At 44.3% G+C, this 21,283-nt stretch overlaps 1 protein-coding gene across 4 annotated transcripts in view; it reads left to right on the top strand.

Annotated features, from left to right (window-relative positions):
- The first annotated feature begins 6,472 nt into the window (after nt 1-6,472).
- Nucleotides 6,473-21,283, top strand: part of DIP2C (disco interacting protein 2 homolog C) — a 334,539-nt gene continuing 319,728 nt past the window's right edge. For 3 of the 4 annotated variants that reach the window (XM_075082400.1, XM_075082399.1, XM_075082397.1), the window contains exon 1: nt 6,616-6,812. In XM_075082400.1, coding sequence (XP_074938501.1) covers nt 6,728-6,812 — 85 coding nt within the window. In that variant the 5' untranslated portion in view covers nt 6,616-6,727. Of the gene's footprint in view, nt 6,813-21,283 lie in introns of all 4 variants that reach the window. The other variant, XM_075082401.1, reaches the window with a different exon arrangement.

Genomic DNA, 21,283 nt, shown 5'->3' with positions numbered 1-21,283 from the left:
TTTTGTTTGTAATAACAAATATTAGTAATTTTTCCTCATTTCCCAAAGAATTTCACATTTGTAAAGGACATTTCATGTCATCTACTGTGAAACCATTAAAATATTAAGGCATGTCCAGTGGGGAGTTAATACATGTTGTTGTAGAAAGAATCTTATGGTGTTTTCCAGGTATTAAAAGTTATTTTTATACATTAATTGAGCAATTTTAATGTTCTTTAGGAAAGGTGAAGATGGGGATCACAGAGAGGGATATTAAGTGACAGAATATTACTTGAATCGCTTTTACAGTGTGCCAAAAGTTTTGTATGACATCATCTTAAAGCAACAATCTGATTTTTTGTTCCTAAAAACATGACATAATGCATTAACTGGAGGCAAAGCTATTAAAATCATTAGTTCCATTTCCATACATGTATGTTTTATTTTAAAAAAAAATATAGGAAAACAGAAAAATGGAAAAGAATTTACTCTGGGGAATTTGCTCTCAAATACTCACATTTTAATTTCAGTAGACTGAAAAATTCACTACATCTAGTTTAAGAAATTTTGTTGAAGAAAAATTGGTGACTTTTCAGTAAACTGTTTGAAATTGAAGTTTCAGACCTCAATGAAAGGGTGGACAACTATTATTCCTGTAAGATATGTGCTGCAGTGAGAGACCAGCTGTGTGGGTGCATGTATTGGGATCTTGTAGTAGAATATTGGGACATTTCCTGTCTTCAGACGCCTGTTCCCTCAATTCCTCTGAACTTGTGAAATGTGCTATCAATTCCTACTTCAAATGCAGCAGTGGAGAGGATCTTTTTTTGTGTGTGTAAACAGGCTTTGCCAGAGTGCAGGAGCCTAATAAACACTTCTTATGTGAGACTAACTTTCAGACCAAAGTTAATTTAAACTGTGCCAGTAAAGGCTTTTTATTAGATTTTTGCTTTTAATAAAAAGATGTATGAAAATTATTAAAAAGCACAAAATACCATTGTAAAAAAATACTTTTAAATTGATAGTAATCAAATTGTTCCTCTAAGAACAATGGAAATGCAAAGTGGAGAGAGAAATATCTAATATATTAAGGAAAATTATATTTCCCAAGGTTTCCTTTTCCTTCCTTTTCCTGTGTGGTGCCTCACTTCTAGCCAAGAAAGTTCATTTTATGTGTCTTAGCTCAAATCCAGTTTCATCAGCATGTGAACTAATAAGCTAAGCTATGTGCAGAAGGAGTTCAGGCATGAATTTATGTTCCCTGCTGCCAGCTGTGCTACCAGGCCAGTAAGCTCTGGCACAGGGACAGGCAGGAAAGGAACTTCGCATTTCCCCCATCACTGGAGCTCATCAGCGATGATGTTAAGGAAGAAAATGACTGAAGGCCATAGCTCCTCTCAGCTGTCCAGAATTTGCTCACACACTTTTCTGTACAAGGAGGTAGGTCAGTCTGTCTACAGTCTTCATTTGACTTGCCTCAGATTCACTCTCATAAACTGTAGCGAATTAAGAGAGGGACATCTACAGTATTTTAAGGTATTAAAGCAGAAAAACAGGCACCAAGATATGCAGCAATTTACATCTGTCACATACCTATGGTAATTAAAGGGATCTAAGGTATCTAAACAGCTTGGAGAAATGGGCCTCGGTGCTTGCCCAGGTAGCAGGACAGAGAATGAAAATCATGTGTGAGAAGTGCTGATTGGCCCATCTTTCCCCTTCCCTTTCCCTTTCCCTTTCCCTTTCCCTTTCCCTTTCCCTTTCCCTTTCCTTTTTCCTTTCCCTTCCCCTTCTCCTTCCCCTTCCCCTTCCCCTTCCCCTTCCCCTTCCCTTTCCTTTTTCCTTTTCCTTTCCCTTTCCCTTTCCCTTTCCCTTTCCCTTTCCCTTTCCCTTTCCCTTTCCCTTTCCCTTTCCCTTTCCCTTTCCCTTCCTTTCTCCCAAGATGAGATTGGCTTTAATTTTTAACTCCTAAAAGAAAGTAGAACCCAGCTTGGAAATAATTATAGAACCATTTGCATGGCATTCAGAGGTAACTTGATTAATGCATCTGATCAATTATTTTTCGCTATTCAAGGTATGGCAGCAGGTAGCCATCCAGCCACATTTGTGATAGATGCTATAAAGGAATAATATATTTCACGACCTGCATATGAGACATAAGCAGACAGACGCAAACAGAGGGAGTGGGAGTGGAGAGGTGAAGGGGAAATTGAGTTCAACAGGAAAAAAAAGCCGTACATCTTCACACATGCAATGCCAGACAAGCATGCTCATCCCATCCCATGATAGGATTATTTCCTACAGCATATTCATGATTGCTTTGTCTACTCTGGTGTTAATGTTTCAAATTATGGGGATTCCACCATTTCCTTTGAGAGCCTCTTCTGCAGGCTAATGCCGCTCATCCCTTGGAAGCTTTCCCTGACACGTGTTTCAGCTCTCTTTCTTATTTCCATCTGATTATTCAAAGTTGTATCGTCTTCTCCCTGCTTTTTTGCCCTCTTCAACTTCCTTGGTGCTTCCACTTTCCAAATAATCATGGGTAGCTATCCGGGCCGTCCCTTGCTGTTGCTCAGCAAGCTGAGCAAGCACTCTTGTAATCTCTCCTTATAACTCAGTCCTTCCAGGCAGCTGATTATTTTCATTGTTCTTTTGTGAATGCCTCCTGCTTTTGACATTTTTTTGCTACATTGGCCACATCCTGACTCCCCACTCCTACAGACAGAAGAGAAGCTAACCTGTTCATTTGCAGACACGATTCTCTTGCCTTTACTATGCTGTCCAGAAGACACACATATCATCCTGGGTGCTTTAGGTCAAGGTAACAGCATCTACACAACAGCATTTTCTGTTCTCTAAATGTCTTTAGTGCCTTGCTCCTTTCCTAGTTATGATGCCGGGAACATTTTCTAGTATAGACGTGGCTTTGGGCTAAATCTCTGCCAAACTGGATACATCTTTTGCTGTGAGAGAGCCAGGAAAGATAATTTTTATCTAGTCAAGGTCAATTCTATGTGGTCCTTCAGAGGTTTCACTCAGCTATTGACACCATAAGATGATCTGTACAGAGCATAATCTCTGGCAGGATTTGAGCACTACAGTAAGTATTAAGTAAAAACACACTTTTTTTCCTTCTTCCATGAAGATACACGTGTTCAAATGGGTCACTGGATGTAAATCATCCAAATTAGTTTAACAAAAGCATTTGTGTACAAAGTCACTCGTAAGCTGTGTTGAGGAGGGCTGCTGTTGGAAAGGCATCACTGACTTGTTTCTTCTCTTGAAAGCAGATGAAATGGTATGCCATGCAACTATCACCATGCCTGATGAAAAGCATGTCATGACAGAAAAACATTCTACAAATCCTGACCATGCCAATTAATCACTGCATCCAAAATATAAATAGCATCCTGCTTTTCTTGGAGTCAGGAAAATTTCTACCCCTCATTCCAGGGGATAATTAGGGTACAGCCTCTTGTCTATAAATCTGAAAGGATCTATGAATTAAGACCAGCTAGGTCAAATGTCCTGACTTGCTTCTTTTCTGTTGGAATTCCAGTGTTTCATCAAAATCATCATGCAAATTTATATGCTTGAGATTTCATTACTGGAGTCTGGGCCCTGATACTTTGCATAAGTAAGAAATCTTTGCTCCTGAGATGAGCCTTAGGGGAACAAATGGGCTTTCCAAGGCAGGCTGCCAAGCCAGGGCTTGGCTGGTGGAGCCCCAGGTCAAGGTTACCACAGTGCTCACCCCTGTGTGCGCCCAGCCCCAGGTGGTGGGATGGCCCTGCCTGCCTAGGGGGCCCCCACAGCCCCTCAAACTCCCTCCACAGAAGCCACCACCCAGCACATACCCCTGGCAGAGAGTTTGCCGAATTCAGCCATTTCCATTTCTGACAGATGAATTCCAAGTGATTTCTCTTCCTTTAAAAGCACCCAATGCCTGAAATGCAGGGCTTGATGTGGAAGCACCAACAAAATTTCAGGCACAATGATGTGAATGTTCAAATATTTCTTTTTAGGTCCCTTTATGTAACTTCACAAAAGGAAAAATTTGGAAGGCGGGGTTAACACCACCAGTAGAGGTTCTGTAATGATCAAATAACAAGTAAAATAATCAGCTACTATCAGGACTGGGGAAGTAAAGGCGCAACTCGGAGATATGCATTACCAAAGGAAGCTGGATCACGCCAAAGCCTTCCCTTGCCTCCCTCTTGGTTGCCTCCATCATACTTGAAAAAGCTGCTCCTGCAGAAGGCTGGTACTTTCAGCCTATTTCATCCCACATAACAAACAAACAAAACTCGTATTCTCAGGTAGGAACCCTGGAGCATATTTGGATTTAATTTCTTTTCATTGTTTAAGTCTTGAGACCTGGGTAATTTTTTGAATGTCTCTGTTTGAAACACGCAGTGCTTAACAAAAGGTAAAAATCTTACCCCTGCATAGCACAGCTCGGGAGAGAGGTGTTTGTATAGCCCTAAGTGGCGTGCATGTCGCCATGCTGCTAAAAGTAATGGCCCTGCTAAAGACAGGCTAACCAGATGTCTCTCATCTTGCAGTGTATTAAAGAGTAGTCCACGAGTGGTTACTAGCAATCAACATATATGACAACAAAACAAATAGCAGCACCATTAAATTAAGGGACTTTTTGTGTTCAAGCCTTGTTTACAGCAGGCAACCTCGCGAAGTATCCCAACCAGTTCTGCCACTGGTCTGGCTGAAGTGATGCTGGCATCAGCCACAATCTGGGTGTAAACAGCTCTCCCGAGTCGTCTGGGGTTGGTAACCCAGCGAAAACAGGAGAAACCACCAGCCCTGCACATGCTGCAGGAATCGCCCCAGTGTTGTCGCCAGTTCAGCACAGATGGTAACATGATGTAATTTGTTTTTGTTCCACAACATACTAAAGAATTAAATTGTTTAGTATAGTCACAGCCTAAGCTTTACCTTTTGAAGAAACTCCTACATCCTTGCTTTTCTTCCATTGACTGAAACAGTAAGCTGGTAAGCCAAGGCTGGACTGGCAATGATTACACCTTTTCTGTTTCTGCTAATGTTGAGCCCCACTAAGACCTGTTCTACCATTGGGACTCCCAAGGATTTTTGAAATGATAGGTGCTGTGGCATCTTGCTCCTTTGTTCTTGTGAGAGATTTAAAAAAGACAAAACACCAAAACTGAATCCAAACAAACAAACAAAAAAAAAGAAAATACGCACAGGGAGAAAAAGACAGGAAGCAAAATGTTCTTTGTGAAATAGGTTTGTTGATCTGAAAGGGAATTTTATTAGATGTTTTCCAAAGAGTTCCTCCTTATGTTTGGAGCAGTGTAATTAAGGGTAGTGGTGCGTCAGTCCTTTTAACCATGTTCTACAGAATTGGGCCCAGTGTGGGTTGGTACATGCTTGTCCTGAGCATGGACACACCATGGTGTCAGCTGTTTGGTTTTTTTTAAATTATATTAAGATTATGGTACTCTTTCATGGAAACGTGCACCCAGGGTGTAGTGATATACACACCAGAATTGCCATGGCTTGTTTGGAATGGAATGGGATGGAGTGGAATGGAATGGAATACATTTGGAAAAGACCCTTAAGATCATCGAGTCCAATTGTTAACCTGAGAGTGCCAAGTCCACTATTGGCTCCATGCAGAAAATACAGATGAAAAATAGGGTACAATGGAAGATGTTCAGCAGGTGGGGAAGGAAAAGGGCATGTGGGCTGTCGGAGTGCCATTTGTCTTTCTGGTGTTGAGCACACCAGTCCTTCCCCTCCTTCCTTGTAAAATAGGGATATGAAGATCTACTTCCAGGGAGTGCCGTTAGGATGAATAAATGATAAAGCACTTCGCCAGCCTCACCCTGAAGCCATGGTGTACGCGCAAGGCGCTGGAATGAGCTCACTCTGGACCCTGGAGGGGAGGGCAGAGGAGCCTGCTGTGCCTCCACGGTGCCAGCACCCTATCCCACCCCACCTCACCCCATCCCATCCCATCCCCATCCCATCTCACCCCATCCCCACCCCGTCCCGTCCCATCCCGGGCGCCGGCCGGCGGAGGGCCCGGGCGGGGGCGCGGCCGCGCCGCGCGCTCCCGCTCCGCTGCGCGCTCCCGCTGCGCCGCCAGGGCCATGGCGCCCCCTGGGGGCCGGCGGCGGGGGCGCGGGGCGGCGCGGTCACGTGGATGTGACAGCGGCGCCGTGCCCGGCCCGCGGCAGTCGCGGCAGCGGCACCGCAGCGCCAGGCGCCGCCGCCAGCCCCAGCCGGGCGGGGAGGAGCGGGCCGGGGCCGGGGCCGGGGCCGGGGCGCGGCCAGCCGAGGCGAGGCGAGGCGAGGCGAGGCGGGAGCCACCGCCGCGGTGCCGGGCGGCGGGGGGTGGGGGGTGGGCAGGGCCGGGCGCGGCGGGGAGCCGATGCTGAGCGATCGCGGGCGGGCGGCGGCGGCGGGAGCAGCAGCAGCAGCAGCCATAGCCATGGCGGGGCCCCGCTGAAGGAGGCGGCGAAGGAGGAGGAGGAGGAGGAGAGGGGAGGAGAGGAGAAACCTCCGCATTCCCTCCCTCCGCGCCCCGTCCCCCCGCGCGGACCGCCCGCCCGCCCGCCTACCCCCTGCATGCCCGGCTGAGACCGCGGGGAGGACCCAGCCACCCGCGGCCCCGCCGCCCGCCCGCCCTCTCCCCGTTCAGCGCGGACAAAGGGGGAGAGCGGGGCAGCCAGAGGAGGGGAGCGCCCGTCCCCGCCGCGCGAGCATGGCGGACCGCAGCCTGGAGAGCGTGTCCCTGCCCCTGGAGGTGAGGGCCCGGCTGGCCGAGCTGGAGCTGGAGCTCTCCGAAGGTAAAGGGGCGGCGGGCGGGGCGGGCGCGGGAGGGAGCGCGGCGGCGGAGCGCAGCGGAGCGGGGCGGAGGGGCGGCCGCGGCCCGCTCCCCCTCACACACCCCCGCCCTGTGGCCCTGCTGTCCCCGGACCCCTCCGGTCCTCGGCCCGGGGCCGATGGCGCCCGCGGGCTCCCCGGCGGGGCCCCCTCCCCAGCGCCCCCGCCGCGGGTGTTTTGTTCCGCCCGCGGTGTCCCCGCTCCGGGCCGCGGCGCCGGCGGGGGCGGGCGGGGGGCTCCGGCGGCAGGGCTGGCCGCCCCGGCCGCGCACGCTGCGGTGCGGGAGGTGGAAGAATCCGTAGGGCTGGCTCCGAGGGGCTCCTGCCCTGCCAGGAAAATGCGGCTCCGCGGAAGTCGGCCGTGTACCTGCGTGCAGCCCCCCCGCCGTGACCGTGTGGAGGGGCTCCCCGCGAAGTCCACGCAACGTGTCTGTCGGTTGCAGCGGAATACCCCACGATAAGGTCGTTCTGGACAATACTAGTTAGGTCGATTAGAGGAAACGATATATATTTTTTTTTAACTGCGGGTTTTTTTTTTTTTTTCATGTAATTGAAAGCTTGTGGTGATTTTCTTGGCGTGGTTGGTTGCGATGCTCCGGCGGTTCCCGGGTTGGGAGGGCTCTCATGCAGCCCGCGTGTCGCTGCTGCCGTGGCTGGGAGGACGAGCAGCAGCCCCAGCCCGCCTCCCCTCAGCCTGGCTCCGGCTCCCCGCTTCCCTGTGTGCCAGCTCGGCTGAGGAGGGAGAGGCAGGCAGCGCTCAGTGCCTGTCAGGATCCCTCAGGATGGGGATGGAGCGCCCGGAGTGCCAGCAGCCTTGCAGACGATTTTAGTGTATGAGATGTAATCTGTTCCTCCCAGAGGAAGAGAGTGGGGAGTATTTATATAAACTGGTGCTAGGGTTGGCTCTTTCCTGTAAGGCAAATATGCTATTAGCTGCCCCCCACCCCTTTTATTTTTAATAACCCCCCCCAAGTATCAGGGTTCATTCATCACCGAGAGGCTACAGACATAACAGAAGGGGCAAATGACCCAGCGTGTCCCAAATTAGTTATTGGAAGTGGTCGATGTATTGAGCCGTCTGTCTGTCTTTCTGTCTTTTTGTAACGGTTTGTAAGGGCTCCAAGCCAGAAAGTAAAATGAGCTCGAGCCAGTTTCTTCAGCAGGGAGGAGCTGATGTTGACATTGTATTTTCCTTTTAACGCTTTGAGGGTGAAGAGCAGAATGAGCTGCTGAGATGGCTCCTGGCTCTTGTTTCTGTGCTTCCCCCTCCCCGAGGGCGCCCTGAAAGCCTGAAATAAGAGGAGTTAAATACAGTATTGCCTTTCTGTGATGCACTGCCCATCGATGGGCCCTTATCTGTGGTAGTAAGGGTGGGAGGAAGGACTGTTTATATCACCGTGTACGTAAGTAACGTTCTCGCTTTATGCAGAAAATGCTTCTTGGTGTGTTTCACACCATTGTCTACACACCAACAAGATACTAATTAAACAGCTGTTAGTAAAAGCTTGCAGAAGACCAAAATCAAGCTGGCATAGACCTTCAATAAGAAATCTGCTAATTCAGTGTACTGAAGTTGTAATACAGTTTTACGGTGCAGTTGCTGTAAGCATAATCCAAGAAAGCTCTGAGGAAGTGCGACGTGGTTCGCAACTGGACATCTGTATCTGCACTGCTGTAACTTCCCTGCAGCTAGAGCTGGAATGAATTTAGCCCACTGACTATAATCTTTCCTTCTGTGCCACTGACATTATACCCAGTAGATGGGGTGGCTCATGTTTTCTGACTGTGGCAGCCTAAATGAAGATCGGTTAGAATTGGGAGGCAGGTGGAGAAAGTGTCAGTGTCCTGGTTTCAGCGTCTTCCGCAAAGCCACTCTTGATATGTTCATAGTCAAGTACATGACAGTGCTCAGTACCTGAGAAGATGAAATAATTTGTTGCTTAAAGCTCCTAGCTTTAGGCATTTGTGCTCCAGCTCCCACTCTGTTCGCAAAACTAATCCCCACGTACAGTGGGATCAGTAATTGGTAGAGTTAGATTGTGCTGTAGAAGACTGGTCATGCTCTGGCTATGCTAACTCTGAGGTAAATGGTTTTCAGGGCAACTTTGTGTATCTTTACACCCTGAACATGCAGCACCTTACATATATACTTAACTTGACCATTATGAGCCAGTCCACTGGCTCATAAGTGGACACATGAACAGTACATTCACCGTGATACGCTTCTGCGTGTACATAAATATTCACAAGACTGAGGTTTCAACATGTGTTATGCTCATGACTTGTTAGGGTGCCTCGCTGCCTTTTAGAAGCAAGAAACTGTTGACGGCAATAGACAGGCGGCTGCGTGCTAAAACATGTGCTTGGGTCTCATTGATAACATTGGGAGCTGAGCAACTGCCGTAAATTGTGCCCCTCTTTGAAGTGCTTTCTTGAGTCAGACTTGCTAGGAAAACATTTTTCAAATGCTGGGTGCCTGAAAAGGTTGCTGTATTGTTTGTGAGCATGAGTTTTTCAGTTCTGGTGCCGCTGAATGCTGTGGGTTGTGAATTGCTGCTGCTTGTATCCAAGTGACCTGGTTCTCCAGTGTCAAAACCTGTTACGGACAGTGCAGCCTTAGGAACAGCTTCTGAAAGAAAGCTGCTGCGTTGTGAAGAAGAGAGAGGAGCACCAGCAGGATTGTCATTGCAAGATCGTTTCTTGGCTAAAAGCTGTCTCCTTCCTATCTATTGGAAGTGTCTTGTGTGTTAGTGTGGGTCCTACACACACAATGCATCTCGAAACCTAACATAAAATAGCTGGTGTCTGTGTGGCCAGACCACTAGTTACTGTAGTGTCACTAGCACAGCTGGCACTGTGCAGATGTTGTAAGTACAGTCTTCACTGGTAGTCATCATACATTTAAATTTGGCCATGGTATTTTTTACCCCACCTTGTAGCCAAATTCTGAGTTCCTTGTTCAGCTGTGCACTAGGCATAGCCTCACTCGCGGCAGGGATGCTGGCGGGAGAACCTCAGAAAGCGACTGCCGGACGGGTAACAGTCAGGTAACACATGCTCTTTAGACAATAGGAGAAAGTGCCTTTTTTCATGCGAGCCTTCAGGCAGTTCTGCACTGCTCGTTGGTTGAGAGGGAGGAGCAGTTCATCAGGAAGGTGTTTACTTGGTGTTCTGCTAAAATCCTCTCTGTGGCAATCCTAACCTGTTGGTTATTGTGGGCAAGCCACATGCCTTCTACCTCCCCTTTGTTGTGGTCTGAATGGGCTTTTTTGTTTTAAACATAGCTATTTAAAAGGTACTATGGATGCAAATTAGGATAACCATTTTAGATGTCATTAGTTTCGTTATTATGATTTAGAAGGTGAAGATCAGTCAGAGTCAGAAATGCTTACCAGTGTCCTCAGCGCCTGCGTGCCGGTAGCCTGCCCTGCACAGGGGATGAGTGACGGAGGCAGCCTAGCACGCTGGTGAGTGCTGAGAATGACTTTCACGCTGATGGCTTGGCATGTCATGTTGTGTTCAGCTTAAGGCATCAGTAGCACTCTTCTTGACGGTGCTTCCGCTTCACTTTGGGAGGGGGCAAATGCTTCTGTGCTTCTCAGAACATAGGGGCTAAGCAGCAGTTTAAATTTCATGAGAAGCTGTGGAATCATCCTTATCCCACCAGATACTCTGAAGACATTTGTTTTGCTGTGTTTGAGTGAATGTGCCTGATGCTGGCATGTTACATATGTGCTCTTTGACACTCTGGAGTAGTTTCCACTGCGTGTACTAAAGCTTGCATTGCTCAAAACTGTAGCCCTTCTAGGCTGATGCAATCAACATGTCACTCTGCAGTAGTTGTTCTTCAGGGCTGCTTAGAATTTTATGAGGCTTTAGTTTTCTAGCGATGTATAAAATTGTACTGGGTGGAAATAGATGAATCATCTTGTTTTTTAGAATAGCTTGGGGATTGTTAACTGACAAACTGATTTAATAAAAGCAGGAGTCCTGAAATGTGCTCTCTTATTAGGAAAAATGTAATTCTACAACCCCTCCATTCTTAAAAACACTTAAGAACTTAAAGAAAAAAGCCCCCCCAATACTTGTCTCATTTTCCCCTCAATTTAAGGTCGTACAAGGTTATATTGCCCTTCCAATTACTTCCTGAACCAAAATTAATTGGGAAAAGATGCTCTGTAGTTCTTCCAGTGTTTTATCCAAGTGCCAGATAACATTGCAGAAACACTTAAAGAGCCACAGATGCCACATGGAAAATGTGAAAACCACACTGTTCAGAAACCATTCTCCCTATATTCCACACTATACTTCTAGTCCTCTTCCATTAAGGCATAGCAGGTTTGGTTTTTTTTGAAAGTCTGAACTTCTCTCCAAAGCGCGCTTTCAAAAAGTGTCAGCAGATCTTTAATGACGGGTTACTTATTCCCAAAGGCACTAGACATGCACTCAGCTAATTAATTTGGTCCTCAGCTTTCATTGTGTCAACTGGCTCGATTATATTTGGTGATATTGTTGGGTTGATTGGGTCACTGTCTGCCAGGTTTATTATTTTATTAGGTATAAGTTCTGTCTTTTGTTGTCTGCATGTAGTCACTGGGTTGGGGCCAGAGCACTGTAGTTAGCTCCTCTAGTTATTATTTCTCCATAACATTTGCCAGCTGACTCTTCACCCATGGAGAGGTTTCAAAGTGTGAAAATTTCAGTAACTACCACACCTCTGTGATTTGGGATGGAAAGTCATCCTTTTAATTCACTCCTTGTGAGAGAGTGCTCTGCTTAGCAAGTGGGTATCACCTGTGCAATGACAAAGTGTTAATACTTTCTGAGCTTAGGTGAGAAATGAACTAAGAAATTCAATACTCACATTTGCTTCATGTTGTTTTTCGAACCGTTAGGGTGCAGTTAGCTCATGTTTTCGGTTCTTTTTCTGACAGAGAGAGGGCTAATGTACTCAAAATACATAAAGCTGAAATTTTCATGTAAGTTACCTACAAGATCTCAGGCTTTAAGGAAATATACCAAATGCCATGAGAATTATGATAAAATCAAGGGGACTGGCAAGAGAAACTTTTCCTTCTTTGTAAGACGAAGCTCCTCTGATGAGCTGCTTTGTTTCTTGTATGGTGCGCAAGCTGGAGAGGGACAGTAACTTGATTACTTTAAAAACATGTTAAATTCACTCACAAGTTAATAACTATTTGTATTTTAAGATATTGGAATTTGAAGTATTTTTTTAAAATCTACCTACTTCACTTTACTATGATATTTGGACTTAAGGGCTTTTAATGTGTGGTGTTGTGTGGACAGGATTCTCTGCCACTCATTTAGTTGATGCGCATTGTAATGCCTTGTAAAATAGACTATGCAAATCTCCAGGATGTTCCCAGAACAGCTGCCCTGAAGGCATGCTGTAAATATACCTTTATTGCCAGCTGATGTTGAGCAGCATTGATGCCCAAGGGTTACACTTAATAGATCATTCAGATGATCTTTCCTGTATTACACAACAGGCATACTCAAAAACTTCTCCCAAGGACCTATGAAAATTGCGAATGGGGTGTCAGTTTTATAGGCAAAACAGGCAGCAAGCAGTGTATTTGTAACGAGAACGTGCGTTGTACGGAGCTGCCCTTTGCAGCTTCAGGGAACGTCTGCGTGATTCTGCGGCGCAGTGCAGGGAGCAGAAGCCAGCACTGCTTCCCCTCGCCAAACCAACGGCGCAATGTACGCCTACGGTTGCGAGTCAGCGTGCTGCTTTCTGTAGAAGGGTATTGACCTGCCTTTGTTATTCCATTATAAGGGGAATGCTGTCGTTTTGATTCGAATAGTCTTTAGCAAACCAAATATTCTTTGGTATCGAAGGAATTCAGATTTAGCACACCTCTTTCCTTTGAGTGTAATTTTTCTCAGGGAAAAATATTTTCATGCTGTATAAAAGGCAGATATAACAAACTAATTTCTGATGCAGGATTTGGATTGGGAGCAGCAGAAAGATCAATGTTTCTCTGAAGGGACATCAATAGACTCCTTTAGGTTTTCATAGCTCAGAATGGATGTTTGTGGTGTGGTACAGAGAATTCTAAACGTACCATGGCTCTTCTATACTTAAAAATGCATTGACTACATTTTAATTTTTTAAGAGGCTATTTGTATAACGCGTCAAGCAGGACATATAATTTTTTAAAAATAACTGCTTTAATTCCCCGGCAACTGTCAGACAAGATGACTCACTGCAGTGTAAGAATTCACCACAGCAATCACAGATCTAACACAGACTCTTAATCCGTGTGAAATTATGCATGTGTATTCCCCTACCTTCCCGGTGGGTGAGCTTCATTTTTCCAAACTCCTGATGATCCCATTCTGCCTTCTCTCCTCCCCCACCTCCTTTTTTTCCCTTCTTCCTGGGAACCTCCTGCAATTTGTAGCCCCAGCTGCGGGGTCTGGACACAGCAGTCTTTTACTGACTTGTTAAGAGCCTTTCCTGATGGTTAACAACAGCCCCCGATACTGTCCTTGACTGTGGTGGTGTGGGGGGCAATTCCAAAACATGATTGATCTCTGCAGAGTTTTTTCCTGGTCTTTCCTTGTATTACTAGGGTAAATGGGCACTAAAAAAACTGGAACTGGTTTCATTTAACTCCACTTGGTGGAATGCATCAGGGAATTGCTCCTTTTAGGCCTGTATGAATCAATCAAATTTTTTTTCAGTAATCTTAGCTAGGGCTTCTAATTTTGCTAGCCACTATTATTTATTGCTAGGATTAAGTATACCTTTAAAATGTGTATAAAACATACTGGGGACATAATGATCTTCTGCAGTAAAAAAGCAAATATAGGAATAGGAGTACTCAAAGCAATTCAGCTTGAGACAGATGCTGAGAAGACCATGGCCATGGCTTTGGCTGGAGCCTCTGGCTGCAGAAGAGGAGGCTTCTGCCCTAACGCCTTGTGGAGTCCTACCAGAGCAGCCTGCGCATGGCTCTTGGGGGATGGACGAAGGCATGCCATGGTGCTTCTTGTAGTCCCTTTTCTGAGAGCAGAGTCAGTGGCTGGTTCTTGACAGTTTGATAGGCATAGTCTATTTGACATACAACCTGCAGTGCTTAGAGCAGCATTAAGTGCTGGGGTGTGGTTAATCGTCACATTATTTTACGGGAGTTGTTAACATTGAAAAGTATATGATGTCTGGTCTCAATGACCTCTTTTTAGGAGTATTGTGCTAAATGGTTGGATGACTACAAAAAGAAAGAATTCTTATAAAGTATCTTGATAACTTGGAAGGGAAGGAGGTGTTTCCTGTGACATTTGAAGAGGCTGTTTAATTTCCAAAGACTGAACTGGACCATTAATAGGCCATCTTTTAGGATGCTTGAGTTTGTGTTTGCTTTTATGTGTACAACTGGGTCTACAGAATGGTGGCAGTGGAGGGAAGAAGGGATTCTTCAAAGGTTGTCTGCTTACTATGGAAATAAAAATGGGTATTAGGACCTGTGTTTGACCCTGTTGCTCCCTGGATCCAGAAATCGTACCTCCACACTAACCATGACATTTGCAGTTCCTTCATTCAAATCTTGGCTTGATCTGTATGTAAGATTAAAATGTCAAAAAAAGATTTTCTAAGTCTGGTCTGGTAGGAGCTGTTCAGAAACCAGGAAAATGCCTCTTCACGAACTCTGTGACAGAGACTGAAGTGTAGGTCATGGAGCCTGCTGTTTTCCCTGGTAGGCTGGTGGTTGAAAGTCTGCCTAGACTAGCAAAAGTTTAGAGACATTTGGTTGGCTTAAAGACCCAAACAAAGTGTGCTGACGCTCTTTTTCCTAGTATGTGGATGTCCATGTGTCCATAAACAGCCTGGCAAAATAAAGAGCCCTTAGCAACAATGTCTTCCCATAAAGCAGGCCTGGACTATCCTTTCTGTGTGGCCCCTCCAGATAGGGTTATGCAGTATTAGCAGGATGATTACAGGGCTATTGCATCTATTACCATTTAATGAGAAAATAGACCAAATTGGGATTCTAGTATCGCATTACAGAACAGTTCTGAAATCGCACAGAAAGCTTCCTTCCAAAATCTGTATACTCTGTAACTACAGCTACATGCCTCAAGGTCGTAGCAAATAATGAAATTTCACTTTTTTTTTTTGAGGTGGTACCCTTAGTCATATTACCTCATATTTTTCATTGTTATAATTGCATGGAGAATGAGCAAAATCTAGAATTTTGTGTGCCATGCCTCTCATTCTTGTTGAAAGAAATGTTATTCAAATAATGGGATAATATTTTTGATGAATGCCTGAACAGATAAAATGATGGCATTGTGGTGACAGTTCAACTTTGGTAAAGAATCTTAAAATGGAAATTGTGTTTCAAATGCTAGACTCTTTGACAGATAACCTGAGGATGAACAAACAACAGTTACCTAGTGAAATGGCAAAATGCAGAAACGTCCCCATTCTTGCCTGAATGATGACAACAGCAAACCCCTCTGCTGAATTTGCTGGAAGAGCCCAGTTTCATCTGTTATATTTTTAGTCTAAAAAATGTATGAATACATTGTTTAGAAGATGGTGTAAGTTTTTCTAAGTGTTGTCAAGTGAGGTGTTAACTTTTTTTAGGAAAAAATGCTGTTGGACTGTGGAGTGATTTTTGCTTTTAAGAGGGAAAATAACAGATTGGCAATGCTTCTAACTGGCTTTACTTTTAATCAGCTCCATGTTGTAATGGAGAAAGTTGGTTTGTTGTGTTGAGCAACAACATGGGACTGTCAAGAATTAAATTTAATGGGTGGGTTTTTTTGATGATGCTGAAAAAAGTTTTGCATTTTATGCTTATGAATTTTACGCTGCTAAAGCGTTTGTCACATTCCAGTCACAATGTTTTATCTGTGTCTCTTACAAACTCTTTTTTTAGTCATATGAGTATCCATACCACAGACTCTGGAGAATTTGACAAAACAGTTCAGAAGAGATCTTGAAGAGTGACCAAGAGTAGAGACATGGGCATTGGGGATTAAAGCTGTCCTAATAAAACATTGTTAACCAGGAGAAAGCTGGGGAGTTTATTTTGATTATTTGACAAACCTTGTGTTGGGGAGGGAGGAATACTTATAGCGCAAAGTTAATGCACTCTTAGCAGTCAAAAACATGAGAAGATCCAACTCCTAGGAATGGAAATTGGACAAAGTCAGACTGGAGATAAGACGGAAAATACTAATAAGGCTAGATAAACACTGAAACACTTGCATAGAAAAGAAGACTCAACAGCTTTCTAAAAGAAATCCACAACTAGCAGACTTGATAGAAGGTTCCTTTCTAAGAAATAATGAATGTAAGAAGTTTGTGTGTGTAGATAGATACGTAAACCACTGAATCCACCGTTGACCAGAAATGTACTGGCTTAAGTGCAATAAGTACTTTTGCAGTGGCATTTTATAAATGTTTTAGTCCAGCATTATGATATATATTTTCCTGATGACTTCAAAAAATGCTGCAACAGTTGAGAATTTCAGGTTTAGTATATTTTCAGTAGTTTACTAATGATGACTTGGCATTTACTTGCAGTAGTAGTTTGTTTTAAATCAATATTGAACACTGTAAGGTTGTGCATACATTACAGTTTGAGAGGATATCAGATGCAGCCACTCTGATAATACTTGCTCAAATACTGACTACTCATATATTTATCTGTAGCTCCAGGGACTTCTGTATAAGCATGAAGTGGCAGAACAATAGCATTTTTAAAAGCTCCCTTAAAATTTATTATATGTAATTTGAAAATTGGCTTTTACATAAAGGTATTGTACCTTTTAATAATTTGGATAGAGAATAGGAAAGCACTCACTTCCTCTGAAGTTTAATCCTTCCCACATCCGGTTCCCTGGTGCTTCAGGGAAGTGAGGTCTGTATGGCATGAGTCGTAGTAAGACAGCTAGTGTATTATTTCCCTACTTTTAGCTTTCATACAGTAGATATATATTGTAGTGTATATTTTTAGTTAACCTATCTGTGAATATTGTTTCTTTCCTTCCCCTTTAGTGTTTCTTGGATTCCTTATTATTATTTGTAATTCCATATGTGATTTGAATGCACCTTGAATCCATGCTTTTTCAGCATACTAAGTTAAGGAGAAGCCCCTGCCTACTTTGAAGGGGAACCCAGTTCTCATTGGAAGGTTTCGTCAGGATGGCTGCGTTTTGCTCTGATATCTTTGCTTTTGCCTCACTGGCCAGTCATGGTAACTTGAGTTTGCTCTCTGCGTTGCGGCAATAGGTGAAGGGTGTAGGAGCGGTAACAGTGTTTCTGTGCCTTTGTGCTGCTGTCAGAACGTCTGTGAAAGCTGTTTTGTTTATTGGGGGTTTTGCAAAGCTGGTATCTTTGACCTCCAGAGGAAACCACTTCTGGAGCACAGTGAGATGTAAAGAGAACATATTCCTTTGTCTGCAGTGGGAGAAGTAAGATATTTCCTTTTGCTTAGCCCAGATGCTGTTTTCCTTCTTGAGCATAATGATGCCTTGGCTGGTATTGTCTGCTGAATGTACTTCCGAGGAAGACCAGGGCTGCTGGGAAGTCTTCTTCAGCTTTGAAAGCCAGCCTCCTCTCTGTTTTTTGTTCCACAAAGGATGCTGTGCGGCTGAGCTACGCGGCTGGGGTCACCTTGTGGAAAAGCGAAGCGGCTGTGTGTGGGATGTCTTGAGCCAGAAATAGGCACAGCGATGTTAAATTTCATCTTTGACTGCTGGACCTTTTAGAGACGTTTAATAACTTCTGGTAACCCAGTCTGTACCGGTTTTCCCCCCATATAGACTACTTCTGGAACAACAGGTATAGGAAGCCTGGGCTCTTTCTTGTCAGTGCCAGTTCTGTGTCCTTCTGGGAGGAATCTAGCCTGGTTCACGCACCAGCTCTTTGTACTGTTCAAGAAATATACTTGTCTCTTTTCTGTCCCGAAGCTCACGCAAAGACCACAGCATCTCTGAAGCCTGAGGAATTTCAATCCGAAGTCCTTGTGTTGTATGATGGTGTTTTTCATTCCTAGGTGGTGGCCTGGCTTTGGCTGACCTGCAGAATGCTTTTCTGTGTATTTTAATAGGAAAATACCATCTGCAGTGTTATGTCTATTACCCATCATTCAAAATGTCAAATTGCATATGTATGTTGCTTCAGATGCACTTTGGCTGTTCATGATTGTAATTGGCTACTTCTGGTAAATAATAAACCTATCTTCAGATTTAACTTCTTTTATGAGCCATTCTGCTTCAGGATATACTAGAAATAACTCCAGGCCTTACATGCCAACTTGTTCCTCTGTACATTTTTAGGACTGAAGTAAATTGAATGTGTAGAACTATGTTAGACTGAAATTGGGAAGAAAGAAGCCAACTGCAAAGAAGAGTTGGCTTTTTTAACACAAACAGCTTCGTGATCTGAATTTTACAGTCGTCTTACTTCTGTCATAAATCTGTTCTAATTCAGACTCCCAAAGAAGTCTCCCCTGACTTCTCCCTAGATACAAGGCTGTTTTGCTAGTGGGGACTTTGTGAAAAGTGATAGTTTGAAAATAGTAGCTGATAGATGCGACCTAAATGTCTTATTTAAGTAATTTTTAATAAATAATGTTAACATGTTATATATGCTTTTTCATCAAAAATTGCTCACATGGTTATGTTAGGGTTGAGAGAGAATAAAGCATCTAAGTAACCATATCTGTCTGAAATATGGTGGCATCTGTTTTTCTCTAGGCTTCTTTTGAAAATATCGTAAGACTCTTGTTATGGACTTGGTGACCCCCCCCCATCAGTTTCTGCATTCCACCCCAGAGCCCAGTAAGGACATAAAGCAGTCACACCTCCCGGAGCTGGGCTCCTAGGAGTGTACAGTAGGAATTACAATAGGAATTACAGTCAAGGGGGTGATTGAAGTCTCCCCAAAACAGAAGGATGGGAGTTCTCTCAATGTAAAAGCTGAAGCTTCATTCTCAGGGGCTTAAATAAGGAGGGAGTGTAAGCTGTGCCAAAATATATTCTTGTATTTATTTTTTCACTTGGAATGAAGTCCAGTTCACCTAAAAATAAATGGCAAAACTGATGTTGGCATCAGGACTGCACTGCCGGGTATACTTCCAGTTAAAGCTATGTCTGTGAATAGTGAGAAACAATCTGTCATATTAAAGGATCTATGCCACGGTGTATGGTAGAAAAAACCAGATACTTTTTCTTTTCCTCTTCTCTTTGTGTCTAGTAATTTCTGGTACTAAGAGAACATTTTGCATTTCAGAGAGCCTTTACATATATGGAACAGCAGGCCAAGATGTAGTCCCAGCAGAAAGGTATGGACCCCATTCAGGACTGGGAAACCTGTCCGTATTTTGAGAAGTTGTTACCAATTTGCTGGAAGCAGCTAGTGATCACAAAAGCTCTGTAGCATTTCTGGTCCTTTGTGAAAGGTAACACATGGTCCGTATCACCTCTTCCTGTGTGACAGAGAAAGAGAAAGCCAGCGTTATGTTGTTTTTGCTTTCCCTTTTTCCTTCTCCTCACATCTCTCTGTTTTCCTGTAGTTTCACTGTGAACACTGACCTTCATGGTTTCTCTCCAAAGGCACCTAGCCCTGGTGCGGCATGTCAGGGTCAGTCCCCCATCCTGCCCCATGTATTTCCATTCCTTTGTCATCTGTCTTTTCACCAGTCCTCTTAAACAGCAGGCTTGTGTGCAGGATCACAATGTCGATAATTCATGTGATGCCTCCTTTTGCAATAGCTTTTTTTCACATGTGAAAGAGTGTGCATGAGACATGTTAGGGCCAACATGCTGAAAATTGAAAGCTTTTATTCTTAAGTTGATTTAAAACAAAGTCTTGTCTTGGAGTAGCTAGTTAACTACTGAAACTCAAAGACTGTAGGGGCACCAGCTGAGGTGTTCTGCTAATCATGCTTGAGGTTTGCTTTTTTGGTTATTGCTTTTTACTTTATCATGGTTGCTTAGAGCTAGAATAGGATATTCTCTGTGTAGTGCAAGGCATTCATGGAGAAATGTGAATCTTATATTTCTTGAAATACGTTCTGGAGATAAGTCATGACATTAATTTTCCATCTAAAAATGCATTTCACTTAATAATACCCCCATGGAGTGTGTGGTTTGTTTTTTTTTAATTCATGTGAAACCCACACTAAACAAAAATACAGTTTAGAGCCTAAAATTATGAAGGAGTACTTGCAAAGAGCTGGCAATGCTGTCTACATGATGAAAGCCATTTAAATTGTTCAGGCATAAAGCATGGATTAGAAACTATCTTCAAATCATCTTTGCATATTTATGAGTACACCTGTTATATAAGCAGTGGGAAGTGCTGAGATTCATCCTGCCCATTGCCATGGTTAGCAGGGTGAAGAAAACCAAGACCATTTTTCAGTTTAAGTCTTTTAAATAAATCCAAAGTGGGGCCTTATCTGCCTAATAGCCTAATACCGGAGAACGATGCTGTTTGTGTTCAGCAGGGCTGTATTCCTGTGACTGTCAGTGGCTGAAGTACTGCTCTCTGTTCTGTATAAAGATTCCTGCTCCCACCCTGCCCCTCCCCAGCACTGCCATTTAGCACAATGTGCAGCATGCAGTATGGCTATAAAACATCCCTGAAATACTGAAGTATGTCTCCTTTCACACCTGTATATGGAAAAGACGAAACAAATAAAGGGCCACCTTCTTGGCTTGTATTAACTTCCCAGCTCTGCTGGGCTCAGCGCCAGCTGAGGCCGAGTCATGTTACTTGCACGTACTTTCAGGCATGGCCTGTACTCAGGAGAAGAGCTGGGGGGGGTTGTACGACTGCTCTATCCTGCACCTCTTCTCTGCTCAGTGCAAGCGTTACGCTCAGTTTAGACTTTGGTGTTAATTTGAGTACCCACAAGATAAACTCCCTGGGGAGCCTGACTTGCAACAACAGTGCTGAGGGTGCTGCATGTTGTGGGATGAAGCTGGCTTTTGGAAGCCTTATCGAATGTCCCCGCTGCCGTGCTGCTCTTTGGAGGTGGGTTGTGATTCCAGTGATGCCTGAATTTACTAACAAAAGAACAAAACCAAAAGAAACAAGAAGAGGAAGAAAATCTTGTGGGTTTATTTTTTCTCTTCCCCCCCCCCCCCCCCCCCCCCCCCCCCCCGAGGAAGTTTGTTTTTGTAGCTTTTTAAAGTTGGGTCAAGTCAGCAATTTGCTAGATAGCGCACCTTCATAAATAACTGCACCCTACTGAGAACAAGGATCTGAAGAGCGTGGATGGAGGAAAACGTGGATGCATTGGGATGGGATGAGTGTATGGAAACATCTTAAGCCAGTTTTGCTGCTGAATGAAATATTTGATATAACTACACTGTCTGAATATAAGGAAAAACATTTTTTACTTGGGACACTGGCACAGGTTGCCCAGGGAGGTTGTGGGCTGTGT

The sequence above is a fragment of the Phalacrocorax aristotelis genome, chromosome 2 (assembly GCF_949628215.1).
Source record: "Phalacrocorax aristotelis chromosome 2, bGulAri2.1, whole genome shotgun sequence".
In the NCBI taxonomy this organism is placed as follows: Eukaryota; Metazoa; Chordata; class Aves; order Suliformes; family Phalacrocoracidae; genus Phalacrocorax; species Phalacrocorax aristotelis.
This window is presented reverse-complemented; position numbering and strand designations above follow the sequence as displayed.